At 34.3% G+C, this 18211-nt stretch overlaps 1 protein-coding gene across 16 annotated transcripts in view; it reads right to left on the bottom strand.

Annotated features, from left to right (window-relative positions):
* The window catches only part of celf6 (CUGBP Elav-like family member 6), a 125096-nt gene extending 111245 nt beyond the window's left edge, over window positions 1-13851 (bottom strand). For all 16 annotated transcript variants that reach the window (XM_067389479.1, XM_067389481.1, XM_067389486.1 and 13 more), the window contains exons 1-2: window positions 13561-13851; window positions 5090-5172 (exon numbers count right to left, since the gene is read on the bottom strand). In XM_067389479.1, the coding sequence (XP_067245580.1) occupies window positions 5090-5172; window positions 13561-13786 (309 nt within the window). In that variant the 5' untranslated portion in view covers window positions 13787-13851. The remainder of the gene's footprint in view (window positions 1-5089; window positions 5173-13560) is intronic.
* Between the last annotated feature and the right edge of the window lie 4360 nt (window positions 13852-18211).

Genomic DNA, 18211 nt, shown 5'->3' with positions numbered 1-18211 from the left:
CAGAATTGATAAAGTCAGAACTGCGTGATATAAAGTCAGACTTAATAAACTCAGACTTGATAAAGTCAGTTTTGATAAAGTCAGACTTGCATGATATAAAGTCAGAATTGCGAGATATAAAGTCAGAATTATGAGTTATAAAGTCAGAGTTAATAAAGTCAGGATTGCGTGTTATAAAGTCAGAGTTGATAAAGTCAGAATTGCGTGTTATAAAGTCAGAGTTGATAAAGTCAGAATTGCGTGATATAAAGTCAGAGTTGATAAAGTCAGAATTATGAGTTATAAAGTCAGAGTTAATAAAGTCAGAATTGCGTGTTATAAAGTCAGAGTTGATAAAGTCAGAATTGCGTGTTATAAAGTCAGAGTTGATAAAGTCAGAATTGCGTGATATAAAGTCAGAATTGTGTGTTATAAAGTCAGAATTGCGTGTTATAAAGTCAGAGTTGGTAAAGTCAGAATCGTGTGTTTTAAAGTCAGAATTGCGTGTTATAAAGTCAGAATTGCGTGTTATAAAGTCAGAGTTGATAAAGTCAGAATTGCGTGTTATAAAGTCAGAGTTGATAAAGTCAGAATTGCGTGATATAAAGTCAGAATTGTGTGTTATAAAGTCAGAATTGCGTGTTATAAAGTCAGAGTTGATAAAGTCAGAATTGCGTGTTATAAAGTCAGAGTTGATAAAGTCAGAATTGCGTGATATAAAGTCAGAATTGTGTGTTATAAAGTCAGAATTGCGTGTTATAAAGTCAGAGTTGATAAAGTCAGAATTGCGTGTTATAAAGTCAGAGTTGATAAAGTCAGAATTGCGTGGTATAAAGTCAGAATTGTGTGTTATAAAGTCAGAATTGCATGTTATAAAGTCAGAATTGCATGTTATAAAGTCAGAATTGATAAAGTCAGACTTGCGTGATATAAAGTCAGTTATTGCCCTAATGAGTTTTAAAGTATAATTTTATATATGTTTGTTTATATGTATGTGTGGCTGTGTGTAGGACTTATACGTATGTAGCTTACTTGATGATGATAAAATAACTCTGTGTATAAGATATTTAACCAGATTATAATTAATTTTAATTATGATGACCAGTATAAACAAACTACCTAAAGGTTTAATACTTGCACATATTAACATATGTAGTATAAGAAACAAAATTCAAGATTTGTCTTTATTTTTGCAATCAAACAAAATAGATATACTTATGATTTCTGAAACTCATCTGGATCATTTCATAGATGACTCAGATGTTGATATAGGGGGGTTCTCAATTTATAGAAATGATCGAAATAGGTTTGGAGGTGGTGTTGCCATTTATATACGTGATCATTTCTCTGTTAAATTGAGACATGATTTAATGGTTGATGGTGTTGAAGTGTTATGGTTACAGGTACAACTTTCATATTTAAAACCGATTATTCTTGGTTGTTGTTATAGGCCACCTAGTGCCAGGATAGAGTATGTAAATGGTTTATGTAATATGTTAGACAGGGTGACTGAGGAAAATAGAGAACTATACTGGATGGGTGATTTAAATATTGATTGGCTGTCTGATGCTTGTCCTTTGAGGAATAAGCTTAAAACTATGACAGACACTTGTGGTTTATCTCAATTAATGGATCAACCAACAAGAATTTCTAGTAACAATACAGGATTTTTAACATCAAAATGTATTGATCATATTTATACTAATAATCCTGATATGTGCTCTACTCCTGTTTCTGTAACAATTGGTTTTAGTGATCACAACTGTATTGCTGTCTCTAGGAGAACTAAGCTACCTAGAGCCTGTCCTAAAATCATTATGAAAAGATCTTATAGGGGATTTAATGAGGAGAGTTTTCTAAATGAATTGGATAATATTAAATGGAATTTGATAAGTGACATTAATGATGCGGATGCATCACTCAATTTATTTATGGATTGTTTTATGAGAGTAGTCAATAATCATGCCCCATTAAAGAAATTTACAGTTAAAGCCAAAGGTGCTCCTTGGGTGGATGACGAGTTAAGGAGCTTAATGGCTCAAAGGGATGAGGCTAAAAAGGTTGTGGTTCTTTCAGACTCTCTTGAGGACAGAAAATTTTATTGTATTTTAAGGAATCAGGTGACCAAGGTGAACAGAGTGAAAAAGAAAAAATATTTTCAGAAGAGAATTGAAGACTGTGGTACAGATAGTAAGAGAATGTGGAATGTATTCAATGAAATTATGGGGAAAAAATCAATGGGTACTTCTTTTGTTGAATTGAATGGAGTTTATTTGACTAAGCCAATACAGATTGCGAATTATTTTAATGATTACTTTGTTACTAAGGTTTCTAACATTAGAGAGACAATGAAACATACTGTTGATTTTAACTCGAATGAGCTAATTGAAAGGTGTATTATGAAAGATAAACTGTGTACATTTGAATTTCAGCGGGTTAGTGTTGTGCAGGTGGAAATGCTGCTGAGATCTTTGAAGGTGGGCGGGTCTGCTGGTTTGGACAACTTAGATAGTAGGCTGTTGAAGTTATCAGCTAGACATATTTCTAAACCAATCTGTCACATTTTTAACAGATGTTTGATAGGTGGTGAGTGTCCAAAACTTTGGAAAGAGAGTAAGATAATTCCTTTACCCAAAGACACAAAAGCAACTTTATGTGGTCTAAATAGCAGGCCTATTAGCATTTTGCCTGTTTTAAGTAAATTGTTGGAAAAGATTGTATTTGAGCAAGTGCAAGATTACTTTTCTAACAATGAATTGACTACGATGTTTCAACATGCATATAGGAAGGGTCATTCAACCTGCACTGCTATGACACAAATGTTGGATAGCTGGCAAGCATCGATTGATAAATCAAGGCTAGTGGGTACACTATTATTAGACTTCAGTGCTGCCTTTGATGTGATTGACCATGAAATTTTGATTTCCAAACTTATTAGTTATGGCTTTGCTTCCTCGGCAATTAAGTGGTTTAAGAGCTATTTGTTGGAGAGGTCGCAAAGAGTTTATTTTAATGGTGCATTATCTGGTAGTAAGTCCCTGGAGTGTGGTGTTCCTCAAGGTAGTTGCCTTGGACCTTTATTATTTTCAATTTTCATAAATGATATGCCATATATACTCAGTAAAGCTAAGTTGACTATGTTTGCTGATGATTCTACTCTTTATTATGCAGCCTCTACATGTTCTGAGCTTAATCATGTTCTGTCTTGTGAGATTAGCAAATTGTATAATTGGATCAAAACAAATAAACTTGTTCTAAATATTTCAAAAACTGTGAGTATAATATTTGGTTCTAAGTATAGATTATCTGATAATCCTAAAATTAATTTACAAGTAAATAGTCAAAATGTACAGCAAGTAAAAAAGGTGAAGCTTCTTGGTCTTTGGCTTGATTCTACATTATCATGGTCTGATCACATTAATAAAGTTGTGGCTAAAATGGGTAGAGCTGTGGCAGTAACGCGTAAATGTGCACATTTTTTAAATTCACAGTTGTTTAGTCGGGTTGTTTGTACATTGGTTTTGTGTCATTTGGATTATTGTTCTGTTGTATGGTCTGCTGCATCTAGTAGTCATTTAAAAAAATTACAAGTGGCTCAAAACAAGGCTGCAAGGCTTGTTCTAAGGTGTTCTTTGAGAACTAGTGTAGTAGAGATGCATGAACGTCTTGCTTGGCTGATGATTAAGCATAGACTATCTGTCAATATGTTAGTATTCTTTCATAGAATCATTAACACTAGGACTCCTAAATTTCTTTATGACAAAATAATATATTATTCTGATATGCATTTACATCATACAAGAGGGGCGAATAGTGGACAGATTTTTTTACCCTTACCTAAATCTGACTCTATGAAGAGAACTGTGATGTACAGGTCAATTGTGTTATGGAATAATCTTCCAGTTGAGGTTCGTGAAATCAAGGGAAAAACTGGTTTTAAAAAAAGACTAAGATTGTATTTTTCAACATCATAATATTGTTTGGATTGGTTGAGTAAGGTTGGATTGTGTGTTATGTTGTTTGTATATTTTTATTTTTTATTTTATTTTATTTTATGTGATATATTTGTAGCAATTTGTGATTGTAATTATTGGATGTTGTATGTATTGTTTGGACCCCAGGAAGACTAGCTGTTGTTTCGGCATCAGCTAATGGGGATCCTTTTCAAATAAACAAATAAATAAAATAAAGTCTGAATTGTGAGTTATAAAGTCAGAATTGATAAAGTCAGAACTGCGTGATATAAAGTCAGACTTAATAAACTCAGACTTGATAAAGTCAGTTTTGATAAAGTCAGACTTGCATGATATAAAGTCAGAATTGCGAGATATAAAGTCAGAATTGTGAAATTATTTGAAATTATTTGACTGAATGCCTATGGTGTGATGATGTATTGCTATTCGTGATGATCCCATGTGACATCACTGATCCTGCAGTATCAAAACGAGCCATTTTTGGAGCTTGATTAAACAGTCACCTTTTTTTTTCCTTCCGTAGGTCTGAACATGATAATTGCCCAAGAGATTCATCAGGACTGCAAACAGATGATCGATCCTTTCCTTCCCTTCTCTCCCTGTCACGCTGACTTTCTCCCTGCAGGTTTGAACAGTGATCACTCTCCTGGGAAGAGCAGAACCTTGGGAATACAGCGGCGCTACAGCCACACATCCAGCTCAGCCTATTCATAATACATGTGCCGCACGCACAGGAAGGAAGCAGAAAGAGAGACGCTACAGCACATTCACACCGCATCTTTTGCACACAATTATGATGTTTAATTGTCTTCCCATTCAAATTGTATCGGATTTAATGTGATTTCTGCTGTTCACATTCAAAAGAGCAAATCAGATTTGTGAACGCAGCCAAAGAAAATGAGACAAGCTTCTTTAAATTCTTATGTCTTTTGTTCAAAAGTCAGACGTTGCCCTCAAAAAAACCTCATCAATGAACATGGAGTCAGACGGATCCAGGAACAGTCTATCAGCCAATCAGCTGTGAGCAGCACCAGAGCTTTGTTGACATTATTAGTGATAGTTTGATTATGAGTTCAGGAGAAAGAGCGAGATCCGGCTGAGAGAGAAAGAGAAATGAAAAATAATCAGGCTCTTACCCCGGGTAGAGTCTTTTGTTCATGGAGAGCGCTCTGGGCCTTCAGCGCTGACTCTCTGGCACAGTACGTTAGAAAGGCACATCCTGAAACACACAGACAGCAGATTCATCACTTCATTACTGAGTGATCAGACTGGGTTTGCACAGGCAAACACCACTGACATTTTCAAAAGAAAATCTACAAATCTAGTTTCTTTTTTTAGCATATAGATTTCAAGTTCACTTCTTCGTCATTCAACCCAGACATGAGAGATGTTATACAGATCAAGATTTAACATTACCAACATAACATTACTAATCTTTATTAGTTTTACCCTGATATAGAAATGACAGAATTGTGAGAAAAAAGGCAAAATTACTAGAAAAAAAATCAGAAATGCGAGAAAAAAGTCAGAAATGTGAGGAAAAAGGGCAGAATTGTGAGAAAAAAAGTCAGAATTGCAAGAGAAAAGTCAGAATTGCAAGAAAAAAGTCAATTGCGAGAAAAAAAGACAGAATTGTGAGAAAAAAGTCACAATTATCTTTTAAACTGTTTTATTCCAGAAACAAGCTTCCGTATCTGACCGTTATGCAAATAACGGCAATAGTCAAAATCACATTAATTGTTAATGTCAATTTATATGTAACAACAAAAGTGCTGTATAAGAAAAAAGTCTGCAAATATTAAAAATAAGCAAAAAAAAAGAATAAAGAATTAAAAATCATACAGAGAGACATGTCTGACAGTTATGCAAACGACAGCGATATTCAAAATCACATTAATTGGACAAATAGTAGAAAAAAACCCACATATGCATTTTCAGACACCTCCACCACCAAACGGCACTGCAAATTAATTTGAACATGCTTAAACATCAAAAGCAAATGTGTTTTTTGCCCCATGTCTGGCAGCGGTGACCCTCTGAGAGGCATTTCTGCAGCGGCGAGCAGAATCTGCAGACGTGCCCTCCTCAGGGAGCAAGAACACACACACGACACCCATCGGCCAAACCCGCAGGACTGTACACCGCATGTCAAGTGGAGATGCTTTAAAACTCAACAGGCTCTCCTTTACAGTTCAAGTATATTGGTCTCATAAACATCTCTTGAATAACAACTTTTATTCATTCGAACCCAAACGCAGCGCTCGAGTTACAGGACTGCTTGTTTTCCAATGCATGCATGATTATATGGTTCAGCTTTATTTCATCTGCTGTCCGTGACCCATCAGAACACACACCAGGTATGCAGCAATTAATATTTTGTCAGAACCTCGAGTAAATTACATGCTATCTTGTTTAGTTGTTTATTCAGAATCATAGGAGAATCACAATCTCTGTTTGAAACAGAAAAATCATGTCTTGTTGAGATCTCTAACTGCAGCTGACCTGAGCATCACACACACAAACACACACACACTGACAGCAAAACTCCAAAACAAACTAAATGCAAACAGACTGACAATGATGAAGTGCTGATACAGGAGTCCAGCGGCTGCAGAACGAGTTAAATAACATTATGTAAGTCATCAAAACACAAACCACAGCCCGTCGTCCTGCCCTGAACACGAACAGATCCGTCAGTATGTCTGACACACACATGAATCACACTTAAATATGCCATTATGTCATTTTACAACAATAAGAGTCTCTATTGTAAAGAAAAATTGCACCAAAATTGGTTTGAATTGCTTTGAGATTTATGGAATTACATTCAGACTTCTTGAAGTGTAACATAACCATATAATACCTACTTTATATGCAAATTTCTAAGACCTCTAAATGATCGACACAATCAAAACTTTGCTGAAAAAAACAGTTGCACACAATCTCCTACAGTCCTTCTGTCGTCTGACTGATTGTTTAGACTTTTATAGCAAGTAAAAGGACTTTAATTGTACAAACATCCTACTTTTTGCTGTGAATATTTACTGATATTTTTTTTTTATAGTATTTTAGTATTTTATAGTAAATGTAAGAATAACTTTGATATTGTTAGTAATATTTCAACCGAAGCAACTCAGGTTTATTTGATTATCCATATATCATTTTTTGGAAAAATCATGAGTATCAAATATGTAGGTATGCACCGATATAAAAATTTGGGCCGATACGATAACCGATAATTCTTTATATTTGAAAGCCGATAACCGATATATTGGCCGATATATCTAAATGCAAATTTTTATGTAATTTTTGGGAGCCTGATTACAAAAACAAAAGTCTCACCATTAAAAGCCATGTCCCAAAAACACAATTATAATTTTATGTAGCCTATAAAATGTGCTGCACATGTTGTACTTAACTGTATTTTCCTTTTTGAAGTGATTTCAATCATATTTCAAGCAATTCAAAACCATCGTGCTGAACAGTGCACATCTGAAGTGTCTCAGCTGAAGGAAATAATCCATTATTTATTGGCTTTAATATATCGGCCAAATTTTCTTATCAGGTCAATAACAATAACATTACAAATTAACATATATCGGCCGATACGATAACCGATAATTCTTTATATTTAAAAGCCGATAACTGAAATAATCAATTATTTATCTGCGTTAATATATCGGCCAAATTTTCTTATCAGGTCGATTACGATAACATTAAAAATTAACATATATCGGCTGATATGATAACCGATAATTCTTTATATTTGAAAGCCGAAAACTGAAATAATCCATTATTTTTCAGCTTTAATATATCGGCCAAATTTTCTTATCGGGCTGATAACGATAACATTAAAAATTTACATATATCGGCCGATACGATAACCGATAATTCTTTATATTTGAAAGCCGATAATTGAAATAATTCATTATTATTCAGCTTTAATATATTGTCCAAATTTTCTTATCGGGCCGATAATGATAATATTAAAAATTAACATATATCAGCCGATACGATAACCGATAATTCTTTATATTTGAAAGCCGATAGCCGAAATAATCCATTATTTATTTGCTTTAATATATTGGCCAAATTTTCTTATCGGGCCAATAACGATAACATTAAAAATGAACATATATCGGCTGATACCGATATGGTGGTCGATATATCATGCATCCCTACAAATATGATCATCAGCCTTTTGAGGAAGGTTTATTAGTTCATCTCTCAATCATCATTGTATTGCATTGCATTATATGTTTTAAAACTATAGAGCTTTGATTGTAAAACTAAGCATTTAAATATCATATTGATATTTATATGCATTTTATGTCAGTATCTGCTATAAAGATCTCATTGATTTCTATTACAAGCATCAGAATTTCATCACTTTTTGTCCATATAAATATCAGCATCTGCACCAAATTGCATATTTTCACTCAGTTTGAGTCTCTGAATAAAATTAAGCTGTTTTTTCCTCCATAAAAGCCATAAAAGTCTGATGTATCAAATATGATACTCAACAAAAAGCACATATGCAAACTTCAATGCAGTAAACGCTTCTATTGTTCCACGAGTGAAGTCTTTTGAGGTCACTGTATTCTGACTCTGCTGTTGTGCAGAAGTGGATGTTGAATCACAGCATCTCATCTAGCTGGCGTCAGACCTGAAGATTTCCCCCCCGCAGGCCAAAACCGCTCAGAGCCAAAACTGGCACACGGACCGATGCTGAGAGAGGTGTGAAGGGCACGGATGCCAACGGCCGGTCAAACCGAATCGACAAATCCCACAGGCTCCGATCAGAACGAGCCATTTATAGACCAAAAACACATTTCTGATGCATTTTAATTAATTAGATGTGTTTTCTTGTTTCATTGTAGTCTTTAAAATATTCCTCACTAAAATAATTCATACGCAGAATAAAGGGGCGGGGCCTGGTTGAGTTAGTTGGTTGAAACTGACTGTTATGGTTAGGGCCGGGACATTTCCCAAACACCAATCACAACACACTGCTCCAGCCGACCAATCAGAGCACAATGTACTTTAAAGAAGGCGGAGTTTCATAGAGACAGGAACTAAACAGAGTTACTGACAGACTGGGAAGAGAGGAGCTACAACAATGGAGAATATGAGGAAAATAATCAACCATCAAGCAGGAAAACCTGTTCTAGAAGAGCACAAAAACAATTGGGCATAATAGGTCCTCTTTAACTAGCCTCTGCTGATGTTCTCAGAGCTTGCGTTATTGTAACCGCAGCCTCCTCCGGTCCATTAATGTAAACTAACAGCTTTAATGATACACGTCTGATCCACTGGGAAACATCAGCACAAAACCTGCACAACAGTGTTTACATCAAGAGAGAGAGAACTGCTGGAGATGGAGAGTTATGAAGGACTAAATAAGAACCTAATGGAAATATTTTGGCCTTTGCACTTGTAGATTATATAATGTCTATATAATGTTGATACTCAGAACTACACTGAATAAAAAAAAACAAAGAAAATATGAACGTGCAACACAGAACGAAGCACAATGCATCTGTGTGCAAGTAAATACAGATTATTAAATGAATGCATTTGAAATTAAATAATGCTTCAACACAACATTCTTTAATAATTTAGTCAGTCGTGCCCATGGCAACCATATTTTTATTTATTCATTTATGAGTTTCACATTTGGGTTTACATTTAGTACACAGGAAAAAAAAAAAATCTATGCAAGGACACTTACACCGAAAACTACCGAAAGATTATCGTTTAACTATCCAGAGTAAAACACATGTGATTCGATTTGAGGAAACCAGTGCAATGCACTTCAAAACAGGTGATCGAGAAGAAATGTTCCCATGCAAAAGCCCAAAATCAAGTGTGAATATATATCAGAACTGCTGTAACCATTCATGCTTTGTGAAAATATCTGAAACGGTTTTGTGGGTTTGTGTTTCCAATGATGCTCCTCCGATCCACAAACACATACGCTTCACTCCGCACTTTAAAATAAATCTTTTTACCATTACAATCTGTTCATGGGAGATTAATAAAGCTCTTGATATTTCATTAACAGTTCTTCTATGATATCAGGCTGCACTCTGGGTTAAAAAAAAACCTAAGTTGGGTTGAAAATGTACAAACCCAGTCGATTGGATTGTTTTGACCCATCGTTTGGGTTAAATGTTTGACGTGCTAGGTAGTATTATTTAACTCAATTATTGCTTAAAAATTACTAAATTGCTCACTTAAAATGAACCCAAAATATGTAATCATGCGTTTAATACATGAACATTTATTAATATGTTTAATAAATAATAATTATGCAATAAACATTTATTAAATTGCTTATTAATGAATGTTTACCTTTTGACTATTATGTGTCTGATTTTTAATTTCCAACCTATTTTGGTGTTACTTCTCAGTTTTAACGGTTCAACATTTAAATGTTTTAAAAACTTTTTTTCTTGTTTAAGCAAAGATTAGGGGAACATTGAAGGAACGTTCCAGTTGATCATTTTACTATCGTTATGGGAACATTACTTGTTGAAAGTTTGATAAGTAGCAAGTAACGTTTAAAAAAACATTAGATGAACGTCCAACGAAAACGTTTCATGAACAATGTATGAATAACATTTTGATAAAGTTCCCATTAAGTTCTGGAAACATTATTTCTCAGTTTCAACGTTTCAACATTTAAAAAAAAAAAAAATTGAAAGCATTTTCTCTTGTTTAAGCAAAGGTTAGACGAACATTGAATGAAAGTTCCGTGATCATTTTACAAACGATATGAAAATGTTACTTGTTTGATGACAAGTAGTAAGTACTGTTTAAAAAACATTAAATGAACGTCTAACGCAAACGAAAATTGTATAAATAACATTTTGAAAAAGTTCCCATTAAGTTTTGGAAACGTTATTTTTCAGAATGTTTTTTAAATGTTTTAAATATGTTTTCTTTTGTTTATGTGAAGGTTAGAGGAACATTGAAGGAACGTTCCGTGATCATTTTACAAATGTTATGGGAATGTTACTTGTTGAACGTTTGATAACAAGTAGTAAGTAACGTTTAAAAAACGTTAGATGAACGTCCAACGAAAACATCTCATGAATAATTTGTAAATAACATTTTGATAAAGTTCCCATTAAAGGTGCTCTAAGCGATCCTGGGTGGAGTAACTTCCTGTTGACGTTCAAAGTGTTGTCAAACAAAATTGAGGCTAGCTAGACCCTCCCTCCTCCTCCTCCTCCCCCTCCCCTCCGTGCTTCCTGAAACAGTCATGAACACGCATTTAAAATCATTCTTGTCGGTTATTGGCTGAAGCATGTTTATTATGATTCGTGGTCCAGGCTGCACCAGTTTGTTTTTATTGCCGTTTTCGGAGCATGCGGTGACTACAGAGACCGCGTTTTTTTACAGTGTGTTCAGGGGACAGGCAGCTAGTGGATAGTGAGGATATGTTTGCTGTATGTGACAAAAAATGTTTTGGCCTAAAAATGCGTGACATTGCTTAGAGCACCTTTAAGTTAGTGATTCATTATTTTTCAGAACGTTTTTTAAATGTTTTAAAAACGTTTTGTCTTGTTTATGTGAAGGTTAGAGGAACATTGAAGGAACGTTCCAGTTGATGATTTTACAAACGTTATGGAAATGTTACTAGTTGATCGTTTGATAACAAGTAGTAAGAAACGTTTAAAAAACGTCTATCGAAAACGTTTCATGAACAATTTATAAATAACATTTTTTAAGTTATGGAAACTTAAAAAATGTTGGAAACTATGAAAAAATGGGTAATTTCTCAGTTTCAACGGTTCTACTTTTAAAAAAAAAAATGTTTTAAAAATGTTTTCTCTCTAAAAACGTTTTCTCTTGCGAAGGTTAGAGGAACATTGAAGGAACGTTCCAGTTGATCATTTTACAAACGTTATGGAAATGTTACTAGTTGATCGTTTGATAACAAGTAGTAAGAAACGTTTAAAAAACGTCTATCGAAAACGTTTCATGAACAATTTATAAATAACATTTTTTAAGTTATGGAAACTTAAAAAATGTTGGAAACTATGAAAAAATGGGTAATTTCTCAGTTTCAACGGTTCTACTTTTTAAAAAAAAAAATGTTTTAAAAATGTTTTCTCTCTAAAAACGTTTTCTCTTGCGAAGGTTAGAGGAACATTGAAGGAACGTTCCAGTTGATCATTTTACAAACGTTATGGAAATGTTACTAGTTGATCGTTTGATAACAAGTAGTAAGAAACGAAACTATCGAAAACGTTTCATGAACAATTTATAAATAACATTTTTTAAGTTATGGAAACTTAAAAAATGTTGGAAACTATGAAAAAATGGGTAATTTCTCAGTTTCAACGGTTCTACTTTTAAAAAAAAAAAAATGTTTTAAAAATGTTTTCTCTCTAAAAACGTTTTCTCTTGCGAAGGTTAGAGGAACATTGAAGGAACGTTCCAGTTGATCATTTTACAAATGTTATGGAAATGTTACTAGTTGATCGTTTGATAACAAGTAGTAAGAAACGAAACTATCGAAAACGTTTCATGAACAATTTATAAATAACATTTTTTAAGTTATGGAAACTTAAAAAATGTTGGAAACTATGAAAAAATGGGTAATTTCTCAGTTTCAACGGTTCTACTTTTTAAAAAAAAAAAATTTTTAAAAATGTTTTCTCTCTAAAAACGTTTTCTCTTGCGAAGGTTAGAGGAACATTGAAGGAACGTTCCAGTTGATCATTTTACAAACATTATGGAAATGTTACTAGTTGATCGTTTGATAACAAGTAGTAAGAAACGTTTAAAAAACGTCTATCGAAAACGTTTCATGAACAATTTATAAATAACAGTTTTTAAGTTATGGAAACTTAAAAAATGTTGGAAACTATGAAAAAATGGGTAATTTCTCAGTTTCAACGGTTCTACTTTTTTAAAAAAAAAATGTTTTAAAAATGTTTTCTCTCTAAAAACGTTTTCTCTTGCGAAGGTTAGAGGAACATTGAAGGAACGTTCCAGTTGATCATTTTACAAACATTATGGAAATGTTACTAGTTGATCGTTTGATAACAAGTAGTAAGAAACGTTTAAAAAACGTCTATCGAAAACGTTTCATGAACAATTTATAAATAACATTTTTTAAGTTATGGAAACTTAAAAAAATGTTGGAAACTATGAAAAAATGGATAATTTCTCAGTTTCAACGGTTCTACTTTAAAAAAAAAATGTTTTAAAAATGTTTTCTCTCTAAAAACGTTTTCTCTTGCGAAGGTTAGAGGAACATTGAAGGAACGTTCCAGTTGATCATTTTACAAACATTACGGGAACGTTACTTGTTGATCGTTTGATAACAAGCAGTAACGTCCAACTGAAACGTTTCATTAATGATGTATTAAGAACGTTATTAATAACCAGATAAATGAATATAATATGAGAATATAATTGATTGTTCTATTAACGTTACTGAAGAACGTTTGTTCACAACTTTAAAAGAACCTTGTCAGAACATTCTGAGAACGTTCCCTTAAAAATGTTGTTCACATGGATGTTGAGACACACACACAGACACACACACACACACACAGGTTCGAGGAACCCAAAGAAAGCAAAGTCCGACCTTTATGCATCCCGGTGAACCGGTCCTTGAGCACCGTGAGCTCGTAGATCTTGCCGAACTCCTCGAACAGCGGCTTGAGGTCTTTCTCCTCCAGGTTGCGCGGGATCTGCCCGATGAAGAGCTTGATGGCGTCGTGATCTTTCATGGGAATCGCGCTGTTGAGTCCGTTCATTCTGCCGGAGCTGTTCGCGGTGCTGAAGCCATTCTCCGCCGTGACCGAGGCCATCTTTCTCCCTCCCGCGCGCTGTGTCTCCCGCTCTCTACCATCCACTCTTCCTCTCTCTCTTTCTTCCTCTTCCTCTCCCTCTATCACAGCTCTCGGTGTAATGTGTCTCCCCTCAGTCTCGCGCGCGTTTTCTCCTCAGGACTCTTTCACTTTCTCCATCTGTCTCTCTCTCCCCGTGTGTCAGCTGCCACTCTGACTCGTGACGTCAGCTCGAGCCTTTTGAATAGACCCGCGGTTCATTTGCATAATAAGTCCGGGCCAGCCAATCACAGGGCGGCGTGTGTGAAGGCGCTCGTGCGGGGCGGAGCGAGAGGTCCAACATTTGTACGGCGTTTAGATCTCAAACACGGAGCGAATTTTAATAAAAGCAACATGTTGTGAACCCTTTAACCCTTTAAAATGTATAAAATACCGCTAAAATAGCTACAATTTAATCATTCGTACTGAAATACCCACTCTCTAAAATACAATTTAAAAAATACCTAAACAAATAGTTTTGAAAATAACACAGCTGCAGCTAAAATTATTGGTTTTATTTGACATTTTACACACTGTATTCATTGCTCATTTACAGAATAGTATAGATTGATAAAAAATTAATTCATCGCTCTAAAAATGCTGGGTTAAAAACAACCCAAGTTGGGTTGAAAGTGGACAAACCCAGTGATTGGGTTATTTTAACCCAGTGATTGGGTTGTTTTTACCCAGTGGTTGGGTTAAATGTTTGACAAACCTGCTGGGTAGTTTTATTTAACTCAAATATTGATTAAACATGACTGTATTTCTTGCTTAAGATGAACCCAAAATATGTTGGAAATGAACATTTATTAATACGTTTAATGAATAATAATTAAACAATAAACATTTATTAAATTGCTTATTAATAAATGTTTACCTTTTGATAATTATTGTTTCCTCTAGTAATTATGTGTCTGATTTTTAATTTCCAACATATTTTGGGTTCATTTTAAGCCAGACATATAGTCATTTTTGAACAATAGTTGAGTTAAATAAAACTACCCAGCACATTTAGACAAACATTTAACCCAATCGCTGGGTTTATCCATTTTCAACCCAACTTGGGTTGTTTTTAACTCAGCATTTCTTTTTTAGAGTGCACAATTTAATCATTCGTACTGAAATACCCACTATCTACAATAAAATTAAAAATAACTAAACCATTTTGTATTACTATTTTCTTTCTAACACAGCTGCAGCTAAAATTATTGGTTTTATTTGACATTTTACACACTGTATTCATTGCTCATTTACAGAATAGTATATATTGATAAAAATGTATTCATCGCTCTAAAAAATGCTGGGTTAAAAACAACCCAAGTTGGGTTGAAAGTGGACAAACCAGTGATTGGGTTGTTTTAACCCAACAGTTGGGTTAAATGTTTGACAAACCTGCTGGGTAGTTTTATTCAACTCATCTACTGTTTAAAAATTACTGTATTTCTTGATTAAATGAACCCAAAATATGTTGGGAATTAACATTTATTAATATGTTTAATAATGAAACAATAAACATTTATTAAATTGCTTATTAATAAATGTTCACCTTTTGATTATTATTGTTGCTTCTAGTAATCATGTGTCTGATTTTTAATTTCCAACATATTTTGGGTTCATTTTAATGCAGTCATACAGTAATTTTTTAAACAATAGTTGAGTTAAATAAAATCTACCCAGCAGGTTGATCAAACATTTAACCCAACCACTGGGTAAAAACCACCCAATCGCTGGGTTTGTCCATTTTCAACCCAACTTGGGTTGTTTTTAACCCAGCATTTTTTTTTTAAAATCATTTATACTGAAATACCCACTTTCTAAAATAAAATTAAAATTACCTAATCAAATTTTTCAAGTCATATAGTAATTTTTAAACAATAGTTGAGTTAAATAAAACTGCCCAGCAGGTTGGGCAAACATTTAACCCAACCACTGGGTTAAAACAACCCAATTGCCCATTTTCAACCCAACTTGGGTAATTTTTAACCCAGCATTTTTTAGAGTGATGCTTGTTTGAGTTTGGCTACATGCATTTTGAATTACAGTATAATATTTTGATATTATCATGGTATTTGTCAGTGTTCATGACCTACAGTAGTGTTTTTATAATATGAGACCATCAAAACTCATGGTAAACACATTTGTTTAAATTGAATTTGCTGATTTTCACCCTTTTCTCATGAACTAGACTCACTGTTCCTCTGCATCTCAAGTGTCTGTACATGCAAGCATACATACAAATACTTTCTGTAATTACATAATTGAATGCAATTGATTTTTATTGCTTGACTTTTAAAGAGGAATACATCGTTCAGACATTAGACGGTCGCTGTCCGTGGTGCTGAACACACAACATGAGCACTTACTGCCTGAATCTTCTCATATTCTGACACTTGTCTGCTTGCTGTTCAACAGATGCATTTTCCTTCTTGATTCTATTGCTTCTTAATGATTATTGCATGCAATTTTCCTTTTCTTTCAGCACTAGATCACCTCGGGGAGTGAAAATCTTTGCGTGTCAGTTTTAAGCGTATCCTGCCATGTTTTATGAGCTGAGCTGGAGTGGAAATGAAACGGGTCTTCTTGTCAACAGCTTTCATTTGCATAAAGGCATAGCTAATTTGGCCCCCGTGTCGTTTATCGGGCTTGTGATTTTTTGTCGTTCCTCAGCTGGGAGCGGCAGCACAGCTGTGATCATCTCGTCTCAAACGCAGGTACTGAATGCTGGATGTCATTACGCTGGCAGGCGAGGACGGGAGATTTTCAGGGTTTCTTCAGTCAACACAGACACCTGTACGACAGGAGAGAGAGAGACATTGAGATACGACAGCTGGAGTCAAAACCCTGCTGAGAGACAGACAGAAAGGAGGGAGAGAGAGATCTTTGCACTAAACATTGATTTGTTGATGATGTTCACACTGCACTCAGGGCTGATTTGACAGTCCAAACTTTAATTTCACAGGTGATGTTGTCAATATCTGATTTATCTTCATCAGTTGCCATATAATGAGCACGACGTCAAGAGAGTAAGTGTCACTAGAAAGGAAAGAAAAAATACTTAAAATTACATTTGGCTGTTCAGACTGGACAATATTTCCAGTTGTTAAACCACATTTGAGACTTGATTAGCATTGTATAATGTGTTCTGCTTTGTGTGGTATTTTTAAAATACAGTCAGCAGGAAGATGCCGGGTTAAAAACAACCCAAGTTGGGTTGAAAATCCCACAAACTCACTGTGACTGGGTTGTTTTAACCCAGCAGTTGGGTTAAATGTTTGGCTCGTTTTATTTAACTCAACTATTGTTTAAAAATGACTATATGTCTGGCTTAAAATGAACCCAAAATATGTTGGAAATGAAAAATCAGACACATAATTACTAGAGGAAACAATAATAATCAAAAGGTGAACATTTATTACTAAGAAATTCAATAAATTATTTATTAAACACATTCATAAATGTTCCTTTCCAACCTATATTGGGTTATTTTAAGCAAGCAATACAGTCATTTTTAAGCAATAGTTGAGTTAAATAAAACTACCCAGCAGGTTGGGTCAAACATTTAACCATTTTAACCCAACTTGGGTTGTTTTCATCCAAAAATGTGGATATTAAAAGAATAATTTTTAGGGATTTGGCTTAATATTAGATGAAGTAAAATTTCAATGCAGATTCTGATCTTAATAAAATTAGTTTGAATGTTTTTGCATGACAGTATGTACACACACACTCATGTTAACTAGTGTTGGTTTAAAAAGAGCTCATTATAAATATAGTTTATTTATTTCTAAAGCACATTTAAACAGTAACAGGTGTTCAGACCAAAGTACTGTACAAAACAAACATAATCAAGAAAACAAGTGAAAGATTTACACCCTCAAACAGAACTAAAACAAAGAAAAAAAAATGCATTAAATTACAGTTTGAAGGTCCTTCATGGAAGGAAAGCATCTGATCCTAATTGAAAGAAACTGCACTGATCTGCTTATCAAAAGACAAACGCTCGTGCAGATTAGATGAGAGGGAAACGAGCTGCTTGACAATGTCAGAAGACACAACTGATGGACCAAAAACCACTATTTCAGTTTTAGCATTATTTAAATGCAAACAATTAAATGTCCAGAAGACATGATTAGACACAGAAAAGTTGTTGTTTTTAACAGGCAAATAGTGTGTCGTCGGCAGAGAGATGATCTAAGTTATGTTTCTGAATAATATGGAAGCATGTATTGAATAAGGAAAAGACCCAGAATAGAGCCCTGTGGAACACCATAGGAGATCCGAGCACGGGATGAGAAACAATTCCCCAAATTCATGGAAAAACATCTGTGTTTAAAGGATTGAATTACTCACCCTCATGCCATTCCACACCTTTAAGACCTTCGTTCATCTTCAGAACACAAATTAAGA

This window comes from Chanodichthys erythropterus, chromosome 7 (genome assembly GCF_024489055.1).
Source record: "Chanodichthys erythropterus isolate Z2021 chromosome 7, ASM2448905v1, whole genome shotgun sequence".
Classification (NCBI taxonomy): Eukaryota; Metazoa; Chordata; class Actinopteri; order Cypriniformes; family Xenocyprididae; genus Chanodichthys; species Chanodichthys erythropterus.
This window is presented reverse-complemented; position numbering and strand designations above follow the sequence as displayed.